Source organism: Pleurodeles waltl, chromosome 2_2, assembly GCF_031143425.1.
Source record: "Pleurodeles waltl isolate 20211129_DDA chromosome 2_2, aPleWal1.hap1.20221129, whole genome shotgun sequence".
Lineage (NCBI taxonomy): Eukaryota > Metazoa > Chordata > Amphibia > Caudata > Salamandridae > Pleurodeles > Pleurodeles waltl.
The window spans coordinates 509814264-509831759 of NC_090439.1; the positions used below are offsets into that span (position 1 = coordinate 509814264).

Below are 17496 nucleotides of genomic sequence, written 5' to 3' on the forward strand. Positions count from 1 at the left end.
TTAGCCCCACATTCAGTTAATTTGTTTTTGGCCGCTCTCTCTCAGACTCTGGACAAGGCGAATTTCCATCCACCCCTCTTGGGAGCTTTCAGAGTAACCCATTTATTATACGCGGATGACCTTGTCCCATTCAGCCATAAAAAGATAGGTCTGCAACAATTCTTAAATACAATGTCAAATTATCTAACATCTAACCAGCAGTAGATTAACATCGCAAAATCTAAAATTATGTTGATCGGTTCCCACGGCTTGCATCCTATCAGAGTTGCCGTCAGTAACACAATGCTGGAGACAGTGTCACACTATAAATATCTAGGCATACAGTTGGATGCATGGGGTGCGTTTCTAAAGCAGAAACAATACATTGGAAAAAAGGCCACAGCATTAACATGTGCTTTCTCTGTGTTGGCCAAACAGTTGCACGGTCCTTCATAGCTCCCACAGTTAACAGTGATTTCTGCTAAGTTACTACTGACAATCACATATGCCAGTGTGGCGCTGTACGACTTGGATGCAACACTTTTAGACAAAATCCAGCTTACTGCTTTTAGGGAATCTTCCGTCTACCACGATCTACCTCTCCAGCGCGGCTTCACCTAGAATTTGACTTGATCCAACAAGACTTAGATAGGAAAGCCACAGAGATAAAAACATGGTACAAAATCAGCTGCACCCAAGATGTCTTGAACAGTGCCCTTTGGTTAGCTCTAGAGAGAGCAGTCTGCTCATTAATCAATGACATTTACTAGAGCTGTGGGAGGTCAGTCCTTCGTATGACTTCTGCAAAAAGACTGTCAACAGGTCTGTCACATCACTATCGTTTATAGAGGACAAAATCAGGTTTAGCGCCCGCTCCCACTCCTGGATGATTATAAAGTACTATTCTAAACAGGTTCCTGCTAGTTACCCTTCTACCCCTTTTCCAGTCTGAATGAAGCAAAACTTAATGATGCTGCACACGGGCAACACACCAACAGCAGCCAGCCTCCCAGCATGAAGAAATGGTACATTGGTTTCTATGCAGGCACTGTAAACAGCATAAGGAAGATCTTATCCACATAGTTTGCATCTGTCCTTGCATGTATGACCTACTTGAAAGCTTTTAGAGAACCTTTCACCAGAGACTCATTCGGACCTGTAGAGGAGCTATAGTTGCGTGTTTCAATCCACACGATCCACAGCTAAACTATACAAGCCTTGGTCGACATTGAGAACCACTTGGGCAAGGTGACTTGACAGGGACATATATTAGAATTCTGAACTGCTCCCTGTGTTATGACTATTTGGTCACCAAATCACAAACCTAATAGGCTTGGGGATAAAGCACTAGTGCAATGTAACCATTGTTTATTATAAGACCTTTCTTAAGAAAATTGTTTTTAATAATGTTGTGATTATTTAGATAATCTACGGTCATGTTTTGAAATGTAAACCACCGCAAGTTATTTTGTTGTTGGTCGTTGCTGACTGCACAGGCACTTTAGTTTATAATGATTAAGTATTACAGCCAGGTCTTAGTTCCAGGGTAATTAACGTCTGGAATTACTTGCATATCTTTTAACTGCCGCAAAGTGCAGGGGCATCGCCCCAGGTCAATTTGTCACTCTGCTGCTCCTGTTTGCACCGGATTTCAGGATAATTTAAGTGTACAAAAAGGTTAGGCTACATGTCACTTTTAGGTCAGGCAATGATTTAACATTGAGTTTATGTGCTGTATTATTGAAAAAGCACTATAGCTAGACTAGATAAGTTCGGGCACCATTCTAGCAAACTTGTCACTCAGTAGCTTCTGACTGAACATCCACTTTAGGTCAGTTACACTGTATAGATAAATCTGGCCAGCTCTTATTAGGCTAAATGGCGTCCTGCCCAAATAGTATATTGCTGTAATTATTGTATAGTGCTGGCACTTTCTACCTAAGCAGCATTTGTTAATAATAGAATGTGTACTTTAATTTTTTTATTATCATAGGACTACCATAACTAATCTGTGGTTGGTTTTGCTGTCTATTATCCACGTGGTCTTGAGTTTCATGCTATTTTCTTGCATTAGAGCTTACAGTAACTGTTGTCTGTATTTTAGTGAAATAAGACACATGATATGTATGAAGGTCGTGTAATTGTTATGGTTTTAATTAACAAACAATAAACTTAATCTGAATCCTTAAGTCAAGAATCCAGGAGCGTTCATCAAGAAGGTCAGGCAGGTCTGCAAGGGCTGTGCCAGCAGGTGGTGTCCTTAGGTCTTCCCAGCATGCTCTTCATCCACTTGTGACTAAGATGCTTCTTGATGGTACTGGTCATCTGGGTTGCAGAGGACTGCTGGATGGGTCTCTAGTTTTGCTGGTTTTCTATGAAGGTATCAGTTGGAACTTGGCTGTGTGCTCTGTCCAGACAGCTCCTCTCCACTCACCAGGAAACCACACTTCTTGTCTTCCTAGCAGCAGTAGCAGCTTCAGCCTTTGGTTTCATCACTGCTTGGTCCTATCCATGAGAAAGAAGCAATGCGTTTTGGATCCTACTAAAACAAGTCATGCCCTTAAATGGTGCTGCAGGGCTTCCTTGGCAGTTTTAAAGAAGGCTTTTGAGGTCCGCTACTTGACCTAATGGCACAAGACAGGGCGCTCAAATAGAATGTACATGGTCTCCGAATTCATGCAAACCTGTGCAGGAACCATTCTAGCTGTTAAACTGCCAGAGGCACTAATACAGGAAGAGCAGTAAATGGGCTAATGGTGTGCCAGGGACAATACATCCAAGCAGTGCATAACTTTTTCAGGGCTGAACAAAAGAAAGCAAAAACATGATTGGCGGACTGCTTGAATTCATTTCAGCCACAGGTAATTACTTAGGACACATTCCAGTCTATTGTGCCTTTGTCCACCATGCCCTCTCGAACAGGCACCAGCCATATGCAAATCAGCCTTGGTCCTGCTCCAGTGGGAACATCCCGGCTTGAACTGCCAGGCACAGTTCCCTCTGAAAGAGAACACAAGCAACCTCTGACTGTTTTTGGCCTGTTAGGACCTCTTTAGTTAGAGACGGCTTCAGTTCTATGCCAAAGAGAGCATGGAACCAACATATGGGTATACCGGTTGCACTTAACGTGTTACACTGAAGAAAGCAAAAGAAAGTGACAGGTGTCATCCTTGAATTAAACTCAGCAACTGGTAATTGTTCGATCTGCATCCCGGTCCATCATTCTTTTTCCCACCATGCCACCTTAGAGAGGAGCCAGTAATTACTAGCAGTTGAGGCTAATTCCGGCATTTCAAACATCACTATTTTGTATTCCTCAGACTGACGTCTTAAGTAGGCAAGCCCAGATGTTGGTTCCATGCTCAGTGTGCAACTAGAACCAAGGTGAACCCTACTGACAAGGCCCAAACAAACCGAAAGAACTCTGGATTTGCTTGTCTTCTTGTTCAGAGGGCACCCGATCTGGTGGTTCAGGCTGGACTGTTCCTGCTTGTGAGGAACCAAAACTGATTTGCATATCACTTTGTCCTGTTATGGTGGTAAGGTGAGCCCAAAAAAAAAAACAGACTTGGATGCAGCCCATGTACAGTGGCTGACATTAATTCAAGCATTCTAGCCATCTTTGTTTGTATTACGCCATAGGACTTTACAAGGTTGATTTTGTACAGGTGGTCAAACTAGTCAAATCCAGGTGGTTTGGTTGGCAAATATTTGGGTTAGATACATATTGGAATGTTGGGTACCCAAAGGTGAAGCTATTGCTGTAGCGCATGGTCTCTATATACAATATTTCTCAAATCACACACTCTGAGCTAAGTGAGGGGCCCATGTTAAGGAAGATTGAACAGGTTTCAGAAGTACAAACAAACCCGTCCAGGACCACCATTTGCATTAGGGCACCTGCTTCTTCGGTTTATTGACAAGACAAAGAGGTCTAACGAGGAAAAGCTAACAGTTATACTTTGCAGCAAGGATAGCAGCTCTGACAAAGCACACGGCACATTTTGTATGCATATAAAAAGATCTGAACTACAGGGCTTGTCCCCACTGCATCCACCAATAACATTACAGATTTCTAAAATGTATCATCTTGATACCCCTCTGTTGTTGGCAGGCGACCATCAACTAATATTTTAAAAGACAGAGAGAACTTAGTTAGATACATGTTGTATCAAACTTTATGGGTGGTGATGCAATTCTTAGGACCCGTGTGTCCGCATTACTATGAATCTTATGAATATTACCAAATTAGCACTAGACGGCCATTGGTGAGAAATGTATGAACTGAGTGTTATGGTAAATTGTGTAGATAAAAGTACAGTAATGTTGTTACAAAAAAAAGAGCCTGTGCCTATGCAGATCGATTAGGTGCCACAAACCAACAATGACACCAAAGGATGTTGAGGGGAAGGATCCGTGCTCTATTGCGTGTGGGAAAAGTGAGAGAAAAATCACAGATCACCTTCAGGTAACCTAAATTTGAGAATTCTAGGGGAAAAATATACAGGTTCATCCAGAATAGTTGAAAGAGGTATGGATGACACAGTGAAAGGAGTTTCATTCCTACAAAGGCAAGTGCCAGGAGATGGTCATGCCTAAACAGAAATATTCTTAAGTAGCCTTTACAACACAAGCACGTATATCTGTTATATGTATTGCATAGTATTATGTTACACATATTCTTGTTTTCTTTTATGAAATACAAATAAGTTTTATTTTTCAATCTTATCTTCTAAATTAAATAAACGTATTTCAACAAAAACAAATTCAAAGCATACAATTCAGACAACAGGCTAGCCAATGCGGGGATCCCGTTTAGAAGAGTACTGAAATTCCAGGTTGTTTTTTTCCATTAATTGGTGCTGTGTTTTTTGTCAGAAATTCACTTTTGAGCCATTGAAGCCCAGGTCAATTAGACACAAAAGAAAGAAGAGTTCTAGCAAATCATCACAAAACTATGCACTGAAGTATTCTCAGACCTGGCAATCCAAAGCCATCAAGGTGCAAACCTGCAATCTCACCTAGTCTAACATATCTATTATGAAAGGGAGACATATGAGAGGATGGATGGCGTTTCGAGTGTATGGGACACAGGAGAAAGCCTACTAACCTGGAGAGAAACTGGAGTGGTATTTGCAGGTTAGTGTTCAGTGTCTTCAGTTGCTGAACGTCACAGCAGAGGCTGACATTGCCATATAAGAGTGATGGGCACAGTTCCTTCAAAGAAAGAATATATTAGTGGGAAAAATCAAATGTACATCTCAGTATTACATAGATGATTACATTACTATAAGCATGTGCTAACTAACCATCTGATATCTTACCTAGATTTCTTTCTAAGTGAGAGGCAAGGTGTGCCCAAATTATCACCCAACCATATCTCCTTGACCTCATGTGCTGCACTTTTTGGAATTCAGACAACAACTGACGTGTGAACTAAGTATTTAAAACCGGATCTTCAGATCTAAATGGAAATATTCTACAGTCATGGCCTCAATCCGAGTCTTAGGCAATCAGAGAAGCCTAAATACCGGACCAGTCTTATCATGTATGTTAGGCCGCTCTTACCGATGGAAAAAGAGCATACGTAAACAAGTGTACATTAACATCTAGACTTCCTCTACAAGACCATACCAATAAATTGAAGAATTAAGGTGTGATTCGTTTTTCCTCACAATTACATAAATACAAACTCAGAAGTCTAATGTGTTCACTGGAAATAAAGATCTGGAAATAAAAAAGTTAGAAATAAAGATCCAATATTTAATTATTTTTAATATTGTGCTGTACTGTAATATTTATACAATTCTAACTACCCCTTTGTGGGACAATGAAGGGTTTGCCTACATAGGTAGCAGGCTACACTGTGTAGAGTGTGTGGCTGGAAGGGTGTTGTCTTTATTTTGATCCTGTGTGGGAAGTGTTTCAGTGTTGTGAGGGAGGTGCCAGTTATTGTGTTATGGGACGAAGCACTTAGCAGAGTGATGGATGAAAAAGTGTGAGAGATAGGCATACATTTTATTGCTTTCAGTGAGATGTGAACTTTGACCAGCTCTGCAGGTTCCTTTACAGTATTTGTTATGTTCACTTAACTAGTTACTGCACTGGGTTGTCAGTGCTGAGATTTTTGTTAAGTGAATGGTTCTGAGCAGGTATGGATCAAAGTGAGAAATGGAAGTGAGATCTGCTGGGATGGCCTTAATCAGATATGGGATGCTATTAACTGCAAATGTGTGATGTAAAGAAGCGGTCACAGTATGTAGCTAGCTGGAATCAGCCATGCTGGGTCAAATTAAAACCCTCCACTGCCCAGCAGCATGTGGCAGAACTCCTCAGTTATTCAGTGCCTGTTCAGTTGATGATGGCTGGTTTATGTGCTATGGACCGGTACAGTACTGGGTGATGAACATGCCCCTTAGTAGTTTTGTTTTATGTGACTGTATGAATGTTAAGCAGAAAATTAGAATTATTATGCAGCCTGTATGAACTATAATAGACTGCCCAACCGCTTAGTGTTACGTTATTAAGGTCAATTATATACTGTATTTGTATTGTAATTGCATTTATATACCACTTACTACCCCATTCGAGATGTTGTAGCGTATACGCCAGGCAGCACGCTGCTCCGGATCCCAGGATTAATCGGTTTTATTAATATTTCTGGTTATAGGGACTAGTATTGCGCTCTTGTGGAAAACGTGCCACACTTTTACTCCACTTTCTATGTGGTAGATTAATAGGAGTTAGATGTGATCTTTAGTGAGCGGGTGGGGTATGTGAATTCATACACGGTTTGGCAGTTTCAATAGATGGGCTAAGGAAAATTAGGTATTGTCAGAATGCAGGAGTAGGACTTTAAAGCAGAGGCTGTGATATCTGAACTTCGGTGTGGGTAAGCTGCATACATACAGTAATAAGAGCTAAGGAAAAATATACATGTTGCTTAGAGTTGGCCGTGCTCAGAGTGAAGAAGCCTGCAGAAGATCGAAAGGAAGGAGACATGTATTTGAAAGAAAGGCGAGTCGACAAACAAACGTTTTAAGTCCAGATCAGTTTTCATACAGGGGTTTTAGGAAAAATGTGGAGGCTTTATGAGATAGCATGCAAAACTTTACAAGGAAACAATATTTGCGTGTATTACAATACCCCTGTTAGCCATGAGGACCTCAACATGCACACATATCATCAACACCCACTGGTAAACACAAATCAAATATGGTTTAATTTTCCGATAAATCTGATGAAACACAAGACCAAAACCAGAAACCTGCAATTTGAGTGCCTGTGCTAGAGATACTTATCCCCTTTCCCTCTGATAACTAGGGCAGGATAAAGGAGAGCAGTCTGTTTTACTAAGTTGGTGTTAAGTAATGCTTCTCAGGGTAGGTAGCACCCGCCAGCCTCCAACTTGGAGCAACCACAACATAAACACAATGAAGCCCAAGGCGTTGCATCTGCTCGTCGCTTCACATTCCTGTAGCAGCAATGAGTCACACAAAGGAAGGACCTGCCCACAGACTCCCTCACCTGAGCAGCTCACCTTTGCGGTTGCCTTCCACTAATCCTGCAGTGCTCAGGAAATACAAGTAATCAGTGGCCATTTCACAATAGCCCTTCGTGGAATTTCGGTTTGCATTAATTCTCACTTCACTGTGGTCTCCACCCTCAAACCAAAGAATGCTATGCGTTGCCAATGTTATTGACAAATACTGAATGTATGCCTTTGAGTGACACAAAGGCAGTGCACTAAAATGCATTGACCCTATGGTTACGTAAGCTCATTAAGGTTCCCCACACATTCAGGCAAACAAACAAAACTGATTTTAAGAGTGCAAAAAAGGAAGCATCTAGTTTTGACATCTTCTTCTCCACAGTTTATATTCTGCATGTCTAGGCAGAGTGTAGGGGACTAGAAGACTGGTTTTCCTTTTAAATGGTAAAATGAAACGACCGTGCCACCGTGTGTAATGTTGGTGAAACAGCCCACAGAGTGGACTGAATCGTTCTTTTTTTAATCCTGTATGGCTAAGGGCTGACAGCCCCACAAATCTCACCATGTACAGCACTCGGCTATCTTTTGGCTAGGTTTCTGCTTTATAAATACACATACATACAAATATAAGTCAATGCCATTGATGTGAAGAGCAGAGAACAGGATGGCAGAGTGAGACATAACTACTGACAAGCCGCACTTTGAAATGCAGAATGAATGATTCATATTCAGTAGCAAGTGGGCAGGTCATTAGAGCTTAAGTGTCTTTACAAAATGCTCCGGCAGGGGCTGCCTTATGGCTCTCATTATGAGCAACCTGGTTTATTGCGATCTGTATTAACTTTAGTTACATACAATTGCAACTATGATTTTGTAATAAGTATCAGCATGTCAAACCGGCCAATATTTCTTGGGGCCAGCTGCCTGGTATTTACTGGAACGCGCAGAAAGCGACAGACATCCGTAAGCTATTACCCCAAAACCTGCAAGTAGGTGGTATTTATTGCACCCACTTACAGAGGACTCCGCTGAGTCCGAACTTATCAGGTGCGATAAGCAGCACACAAGTCAACATGCCACTCTTAATGAGGGCATCCAAGTGCAGAAATGTATGCAAACCCATACAAGCCTTGAAAAAGCATTGGGAAGCCGACAGGTTTGGTTTAATGTTCTCATGCATGCCGTGGCACTACATTAGAGGAAGACACTTGAGCGGGAGTCAGCAGGAGCAGGGTGAGATGGTTAAAACTAAATGAGCTCCTCACAAAATGTAATGCTACCATTGGCGTGGAGGCTGAATGGCACACCCTTGTCAATAGCACTCTCTCAGGCTTAGCCAAGGCACGACTCAGAAAGTCTTCAGCTAAAGGCTGAAAAAGGCTGGTAGAACTTGTTCAGTGGTTAAAGGGATAGACCCAAAGCCCGCTATTCATATTATTAATAGGTCTGTTTGACAGCGCTGCTGGCAAAATGCGGACCTAAAATACAAAATGCCAACATAAGATGTTACGATGAACACCTTAAGAGAATTCACCAACTGATTACATAACTCGGAGCACAGTACTCAAACTCTCTTTGGCTTTTATAAGTAGGAGCTAAGTACTCCATGTCTTGAGTACTCAGGTAAGTGTTCTGGATCTACATTTTTTTTGTAAACCTAGTTTTCTAATTTTGCACCTTTTTTAGTATAGAGGCTGAATTTACCAAGTTTTTTGGTTTGATGTGTTTCCTACTTTTCAAGCAAAATATTGTGCACAACTGACAGTGGCTTTTAAATAAATAGTACAAATAACCTCTTGTATTCAATTTTTACACAGTGTGTATACAAGCCACTGAATATTTACAGTAAGGCGGGGGGGGGGGGTATGGGCATAATCCTGAATGCTGACAATCCCTGTTTGCTGGTGGGTCCATAGTGTATACGGAAATGCTATGTTCTACATAGTTCTGTGACTCGGAACAAAGTTCTAATAAACTCCAGATCCGCTGAAATGCTATCTAGCTGAAAGGCCACACATGCCCACAATTTCCTGCACCAGACTCTTAAACAACCTACATGGATGCTTTTTCTTTGAGATTACGTCTTGATGTGTGCTTCACACTGAGAAGTGACAAGAAATTATTGTGAGAGCTTTTTCGATCTGTGAAGCCATTTGGTGGGGTCCTAATGGCTAGTTTTTATTTAGGACATCTGGCCCATTAGCAATTACAAATAAGCGTACATGCATATTATTGTTGATAGTCAAATACTGATGTCAACATCTTGTGCTAAGTACATTTGTATCTGATAAGCATGTGAAGATTTGTCATTTAGTAAAAATGTTTTCTCACAGGCACACCTTTGCCCACCTATCGTTTTTTTCCCAAATGTATTTTCCTTTGGTAATCAGGTTCAGCATGATGCACAACGAAGACCCTTTATGCAATGACCGTAACATAATTTAACATGGGTCAGAACAAAGACAAATGTGCATGATGCCATAAGCAAAAACAGACCTTTCCACATCTAGGTGCATTTCACGCCTTCAGAGCATGCACTTAGGGATTATACTTACTTGCACTGAAACCTGCCAAGGCCATGAATGGGGGTGTAGCTTCTACGCCATTAGCTATTCTCACTTGCAGGGATTTTTGTGTGGGTTGCCGGAGACCCACAATCTGTTAACCAATCTGCAGACCTCCCCAAGTCCTACCCAATGTTTTTTTCTAATTCTCCATTCGACCTTTGCTCACCACCAACTTTCCTGATGATGTATTTGTTAATCTAAGGTCAAACCCTACACCAAACATTTTTTTACCTTATCTTCCATTTCTCCAAATCACCCCTTTCTAAGTATATATATTCCTGGTTTGAAGATATTGAAATACTGCTTCATCACTTCAAACTACACCTATTTTGCACCTGTGGAGTCACACTTTTGCTAACGTTTCTCGTTTTTTAGAGAGGTACCATACTTATTTCTAAGACTTCTGATTTTGACGAGCAGAAAATATGGCCTTTTTTAACATGGTTTGAGGGCCAGCGCATCCTAACCTTTGACACGCACAGGGCTTTTTTGTATGGTTGTCACCTATATCAATAATTATTACCGGCTTCAGGTTTCACACACCTCTATAGCCTTCTATTTTATAGGTACTTAGCTATCACATAACTACCAGTCTGCCTATTTATTAAAATAAATAACTCTTTCGCATTACTTATCTTGTATGACTTTAGTAGCCACACGCTCCCTATAGCGTGGCTCCTGTTTTTAAATACAAATCTACGTTCCTATTTTTCCCTCAACTATGGTCTACTGGCCTAACTACCTTTTCCTTTTCTGCTCTATCCGACGCCTACTTAGAGCACCACCACGGGCTTATCAGGGCCTGCCACACCTGCCTTCTCGTACGTGTCTATGACCCCACCCAGCCATACTTTTAATAGACTCACTTTTATAAGGTATGTATGTTGTGTCTCATCTACTCATTGTTTATCTCCCTTTCCCTCGCTGCTGGTTATTCATTTTCATTATTACCTATCTTCCCGGCTCTAATTGACCTTCCAATAGCCCGTACTTCTGACTACGGGGCTCCCTCGTTGCTTACACTCGCTACATACCACTCTGGCCGGTTGGCCCAGGTATGTTTTTCATCTATACAGGCCCCGCCTGTTGTTTCCTCTGTCCTACTTCCTAATCCACTTTCTCTGACTTCTAAAAACTCTATGTTTGACTCTATCACACCTGCCAGACAATTAGCCTTCTCTCAGTCCTTCGCAACTCTCATAGCCTCCTTTTTTATACCAATTCAAGTAGGAGGTCACTTCTCTCAAACCACGTACTATGGATGTTAACCTCCGATTACTCTAATTCTGCAGTACATAGCACTCTGTTTAGGTGTCTCTCTTCCTTTCTCTCACACTTCACACTATGGGTTCCAGTCACGATTGCTGTTTGCCGTGCTTTTTCAATGCTCACCTATGCACCTGTCTAGGCCCACAACTCACTCGTAAACCAATGGCTACTGGGACACACTATTTGGAGTATTTCCCACATGCTCATCTTTGAGCCCATTTTCGAATATTTACACTTGTTCATGCTCCCCTATTTATTCTTTGCCTGTATTATTATTTTGCAGCCTTGATAAAGTCACTTGTGTGATGAAACACGTGTTGGCTGTATCTCATTGATGATACTCTGATTTCTAGCTTCTACAAATAAAGTCATCTTCTGCAAACCAGACCCGGGACTCCATTGAACTATTTCACTCCAACAACACACTACCAGGGCTACCTATCCCTGCATCACTATTGAACTTTACATTCTGTGTGCTGTGGCCTGCTTGTATAAATTCATCCTAACCTCTGGCGGCTTCTCCATATCCTTGCAGCTAAAGAAACAATGAGTAAAGAGCTCTCTTCTCGTGTAGATAATGATAATGAACTAAGGTTCGTCCGAGATCTGGGACAAAGGAGAGAGCTGGCTGGCAGGAAGCACCTGGGTAAAGTCTGGGATGGATTTAAGCTCTTGTCTTGTTCGCTAGTATTTAAAACTCAGTAGTTATCTCTGCGCACAGGTAGTTTGTGTCTTACCTGAAGCAGTTCATGGCCGTCCTCAGGTAATGGTATGGGTGGCCCATCATACTGACAGTTGTACCTCTTTCCTTCAATGTCAGATTTCCCACATTCGCCGTACCACACACAGGACTGAGACACCACCTAACAGCAAGAACAAATGAGGGAACATATTTAAAGACAGACAATGCCAACGACCAAAACGTAAACCACCTGTTGGAAAACAGTAATTTCAAATGTCCTTAGCAAAGAGATTATCAGAATTTTACTGTGACACAAAACAGCTAAAATGCTTTATAAAATACGGCTTAATACATTTAGTGATAAGGCTCAGTATGTCTCTCCCAAAGAGAGTGGTCGTGCAGAATACAGGAATCAGAGTAAACTCAAAACATTCACTGATAAAACTACTTTTGAAGCTGCTGCTCTAAGGCATACGTGCCAGTCAAAAGAAAATTAACTAACAAATATGCATCTCTAATGTTTATTCATCCCTGAGGAGGGTTTGTGAGGCACTACCTATAAGCTTACACATAAAACAACGACACAGCTAGAGTCTACATGGCAACCCTCGCCAACATCATCCAAACCTATGGCATCAACTTTATCTCCTACAGAAACGACAGCCATCTCATACTCTCCCTCATCAACAAGAACAACCCTTCTAGGTACTACTTCACAACCGGCATGACCGATGTGGCCAACTGGATGACATTCAGTTGCCTCAAACTCAACACGGACATATAGAACTCACCATGAGACTCCTCCTGGTGGCAAAAGACCATAGACCCCACACCCAACCCCACAGACTGTGCAAAAAACCTTGGAATCATCCTAGACGACAAGCTTGAGAAAGCTAGAGATGGACAAACAGGTGAACGCCGTTACCTCTTCCTGTTTCTTCAAATTCAATGATTTGCAAGATCTTCAGGTGGATCCCCATTCACATTAGATAAACAGCAACCCATTCCCTCCAGAATATTTATAACGTGACCACCAGGCTCATTGTGGACGTACCCCGCAGCACACACTACTCCACACTTAAGAGAAATTCACTGGTTTCCTATCCAGAAACGCTGCTACTTCAAGCTGCTCACACACACCTACAAAGCCTTCAACAACACCAGACCTGCATACTTCAACTAACTTCTACACCTCTACCAACACTCCAGACCCCTATGCTCTGCATGTCGCACACAGGCTCCTCGCATCCACAGAAGCAAGTCAGGAGGCTGGTCATTCTCTTACTGTGCTGCCAAAACCTGGTGCAACCTACCACAAGATAACAGGACCTCTTCATCCCTCCTCAATCTTCAAAATGAAGCTGAAAACCTGGCAGTTCAACTAGCTAAAAGCCGGTTCTAGCACCTGGCTACCCTCAAAGGTCATTAGTTGCACTCTACAAATCAACATGAAATAAAAACAGCTGTCTACAATTTTGAAATTGTAAATTTTCGCATTAATTATGGTTTTAGGAGCTAGCAATGTTAACACTGGCAATGGCAACAGGTCTCGTCTTGTTAACCTACTGGCTCTGCCAATGCTGTGCAGCATCGGCAAAAGTGCAGCAGCGGCAAAAAAAAATAAAAAAAAGGAAAACAAAAAAATTAAGTGGGCTTCATCTTTGCTTATTATTTACCGAACCACAGCAGCTATGCTACTTAGATCAGGAAAAACATTTTGTTAACATGAAAGCACCTTCTGCAGTGATAATGGGTGGAAGAGAAAAAGAATTAAACATGTGAAATCAGTGCACTTTTTAGAAGTAAAATAGTCCATCATAGACGGGCAGCCTCAACAATTTGAACAGGTGCAGCACTGAGCCTACGATGGCACAGCACCAGGCATGCATGCACTTTATGCCTTTTCGTAGAGGTTGGCACATCTGCCTGTCTAGAGCGTAGTTATTTATGCTGTGGTGAAACTGCTCCACTAGGTATATACTTAGAAGACCAAAGATTCAACACAAACTGTAGGACTTTCAGGATGCAGACTTGTAATATCACCTAAGTAAAAATGGTGTAAAAACTTGCATATTCACTCACTCAGCCACCTGTTTATTCACCTGAGTGACTTATGCACCCATTATAGAGACCATTCTGTAAGCTGCATGTCACTCATGCCTTAACTGTACAGAGTCTGTAAGCAATGAAAGCTAGTACTAATCCGCCATGCCAGATCTGTTCTGCATGAAATGGATGACTGCATGTATTTTGTTTCTGTGAGAGAGGGAAGCTTGCTTTGCTACTGACATGTTATCCCGTTCTGCCAGGAAGCAAAAGCTTCACAGCTGCTGCCTTATTTGTGCCTGCCCTTTGATGGGAGAGGCTTGTACTGATGCTGCCTTAGCTTTATCTGTCCTCTGAAGTTGGGAGGTTTGCACTGTTTCTTCTCAAAGTATACCTGTTCCATGAAGACAGGTTTTCAGTGCTGTTATCCCATCTTCTTTCTAAAATCCAAAGGATATTTTGAATGCACTTGCAGAACATGCTCAGGCCAGTAAGAAGCTTTTGTTGAACCCAGGGCAAACCTAGTAGTGTGGCCCTGACACCAAGACCCTGGTTTCAATCGCAGCTTCCCAACTTGACCAAACTGTGTGATCCTGGAGTACTACATTTCTTCGGTGTGCCTTTTTTTCTGAGATCATCACATTTGAGAGCACCATGAAATATTTCAGTTCAGGGTATGCACTATACAAAATTCTTCTCTCATATTGTTTCATTGACAATACTGTTGCTTCATCGAACTGCATAATGTATGTTTCAGGAAATCTGGTTTCAATCCTGGCTTCCAAAAGTGACCAAACAGTACGACCCTAGGCTGCTATCTTTCTTCCCTGTCCCTTCATTTCCATGATCCTCACATCTGAGACAACCTTCAAATAATTCAGCACATGATATGCACTTTACAAAAATCTCTCGTGTGTGGTTGAAAAGACTATAATGTTGTTCCATTTATAAAAAAACAAATGCTTATATAGGAGAAATAAGACAACTGAATTGTCTCTTCAGTTGTTATTAAAACAGTCACCGCAGCAAGTTAAGGGTTTGCTAATTCTAATAAAGGCCACTCAGTGCAGTGATATAATCTAAGATGCTAAAGTGAAACAACCCGAATGTGTGACGCTGCATAGCTACTGGGCCAAGATACTGAGAAAACTATGGGAGAACTCATGGGTCCAGATCGAGAACTCATTCAAACACTACATGTTGAGTGTACTGCCATCCCTCAAAAAGGGGACCCGAATATGGTATAACTTTGCTCTATTGGGCCTAGTACTGACCAAATGCCAAACCGTGATATACTGGACCAGCCCCGCCCTCCCACTTTAGAAAACTGGAGAGCGGCTATCCGTGAATGGGGGACAGCAGAGGAAAGCAGACTAAAACTTGTCCGCAGTGCGAGACCTGGAGATGGGAAAATCGCCCGCTCCGCAGTGGGGGGGCGCGTCCCGTTAGGAGGCGGGGCCTCCAAGGCCCTGGGGCACTCCCCCCTTTCCTTCTGCCGGGGGTGCCGGAGTTCGGCCGGATTTCCGCCCTGACGCCTCGCGAGGCGTTAGGGCGGAAGTCAATCCTGCAGGGGGCTTGACGTGGGGGCCGGCGTTCGCTGTGCACTGGTTCCGGCCGCCGCATACTGGTGGGGGGCTATATAAAGGCCCCCCCAAGAAGGCTAGACCTTCTTTTCCTGTGTGTGGCGGCGGCGGGACCTGGTGTGCGGCCCGCGATTGTGGAGCCTCTCTCGACCCGGGTTGTTCGTGTTGGGATCTCGAGGACCGGTGAAGAAGTCTGCACGGAGAGGTCTTCGCGGAGCTTTTGTAAGTATTGCCGCAAAAGGAGGAAGTGTTGGGGGCACGCGCTAGAGCGCTTGTCGTTGTAATTTTTTCTGTTTGCTGCTCAGGCGTTGATTGGTGAAACCCGAGCACGGTGGGCTTGGTTCAATCCAAGTGCTTTGTTCCAGGAAACACTGGGTTTTGTTTTGGGCATTGACGCTGTAAAATTTTAATGCCCGGGGTTTTTGCGCCAGGCATCTTGTAGTTGCGTGTAGTTAGGTTTTGGCTCCCCCACGGGGGTAAACTCCGGAAGCGCCTCTTGTTAGCACATTTAGAGCGCTCTTGTTATGGAGGCGGTGCGCTCGCTTCACCCCGGATGGTCTTAAATTAAGCCGCGCGCCAGGAGTGCTGTGTACGCGTCCTCGCAGCCTGTACCGCTGAGAGAAACAGTATAGTCTTCTAATCAGCAGCAGCATTTAAGGACTTCTTGTTGAAATAGAGGCAAGGCGTGGGTGTCACGTTTTTCTCGTGGCCGGGATCGGCGGAAAAAACATTGGCGGTATGAAAGGGGGTCAGAGCTCCCCCTGGGCATCCTTTTTTCATTGGCGTATTGGCCCCGTCCCGGTAAGCACATGGGGTATTTGGCTTCGTGGGCAGAGCTCCCGATTCGGCAACTGGAGATCGGGGTTTGAGTCTTAGCGTGGCATCAACATGCTTGTTATTCTGGCCACATCGTTAGGCGCGCATGCTGCCGGGGGGGTGGCTCACGCTAAAGGCGGTTTGGCAAAAACTATGTGGAAACTAAGGCTTTAATCATTGGGCTCTATTCCTTGCTAGAGAAAATGCGTGTCTATGTTGTTTTAAATACAATGAGGGCTATTACTTCGGCTGTAACTTCACGTAGGTAGCAGAGACAAATCGCCATATGTGCTAGAACGAATGCGTGTCTGTGAGGTTATTTTCACAAAGGTCGTTATTACTTCTGCTTTAAGATTGTTATTACTTCGCAGGGGTTAATCCGGCCTGGTTTTGGTAGACCGCGCGTACCAGGTTAAGAATGTAGGTTGTTTATTACGATCTGCAAGGCTTTATTGTTAGGCTCTTTACCTTGCTAGAGCGAAGGCTCGTCGGTGCTGTAATTAGTACAAAAATGGTTATTTCTTCGGCTTTAACTTCATGTTGGTCGCAGAGACAAATCACTGTCTTTATGTTACACCGTTTTTACTGTCGTGGGTGAGCTAATTCTCACGCTACTCCGGGCCTTTTTGGGCGGTGATTGCTATGGCAATCAAGCCTAAGAGTTCAGGGCCATGTTCCGGGGCAGTCTCCGATCTGATTGGTCTCCCACATCTAATGTCTCCATTTCGGGCTCCGAACGCGCGCCTAGGCTTGGCATGCTCCCTGGCTTGCGGGGCGTCAGCTGCCCTAGTAGCCTTTTGGAAGTATGGTGTTTGGTTTGGAGCGCTGTGGTTTGGGTCGCTAAAGCGCCTGCCTCATAATGAGGAGATCCTGAGGTCAAAAATCTCAACGGTTCCTTGAGTATATTCTATTTTATATAGCTTCTATACTGATATCCGTTGCGCGTAATGGATGATGCCAGGGATCCCTCACAGCAGTCTGGTGGCTGAGCCATACGGGTCTGGGAGGGTGTTATGACCGTCATTAAGACAGGTACCGGTGTCTAGGGGGTACTTGGTGATC

General features: G+C 43.1%; 1 protein-coding gene across 1 annotated transcript in view; it reads right to left on the reverse strand.

Annotated features, from left to right (window-relative positions):
- The window catches only part of NPC1 (NPC intracellular cholesterol transporter 1), a 313228-nt gene that overhangs the window by 177649 nt on the left and 118083 nt on the right, over positions 1 to 17496 (reverse strand). Inside the window, exons 2-3 of the mRNA XM_069220022.1 lie at positions 12045 to 12170; positions 5090 to 5196 (exon numbers count right to left, since the gene is read on the reverse strand). Of these exons, the coding sequence (XP_069076123.1) occupies positions 5090 to 5196; positions 12045 to 12170 (233 nt within the window). The remainder of the gene's footprint in view (positions 1 to 5089; positions 5197 to 12044; positions 12171 to 17496) is intronic.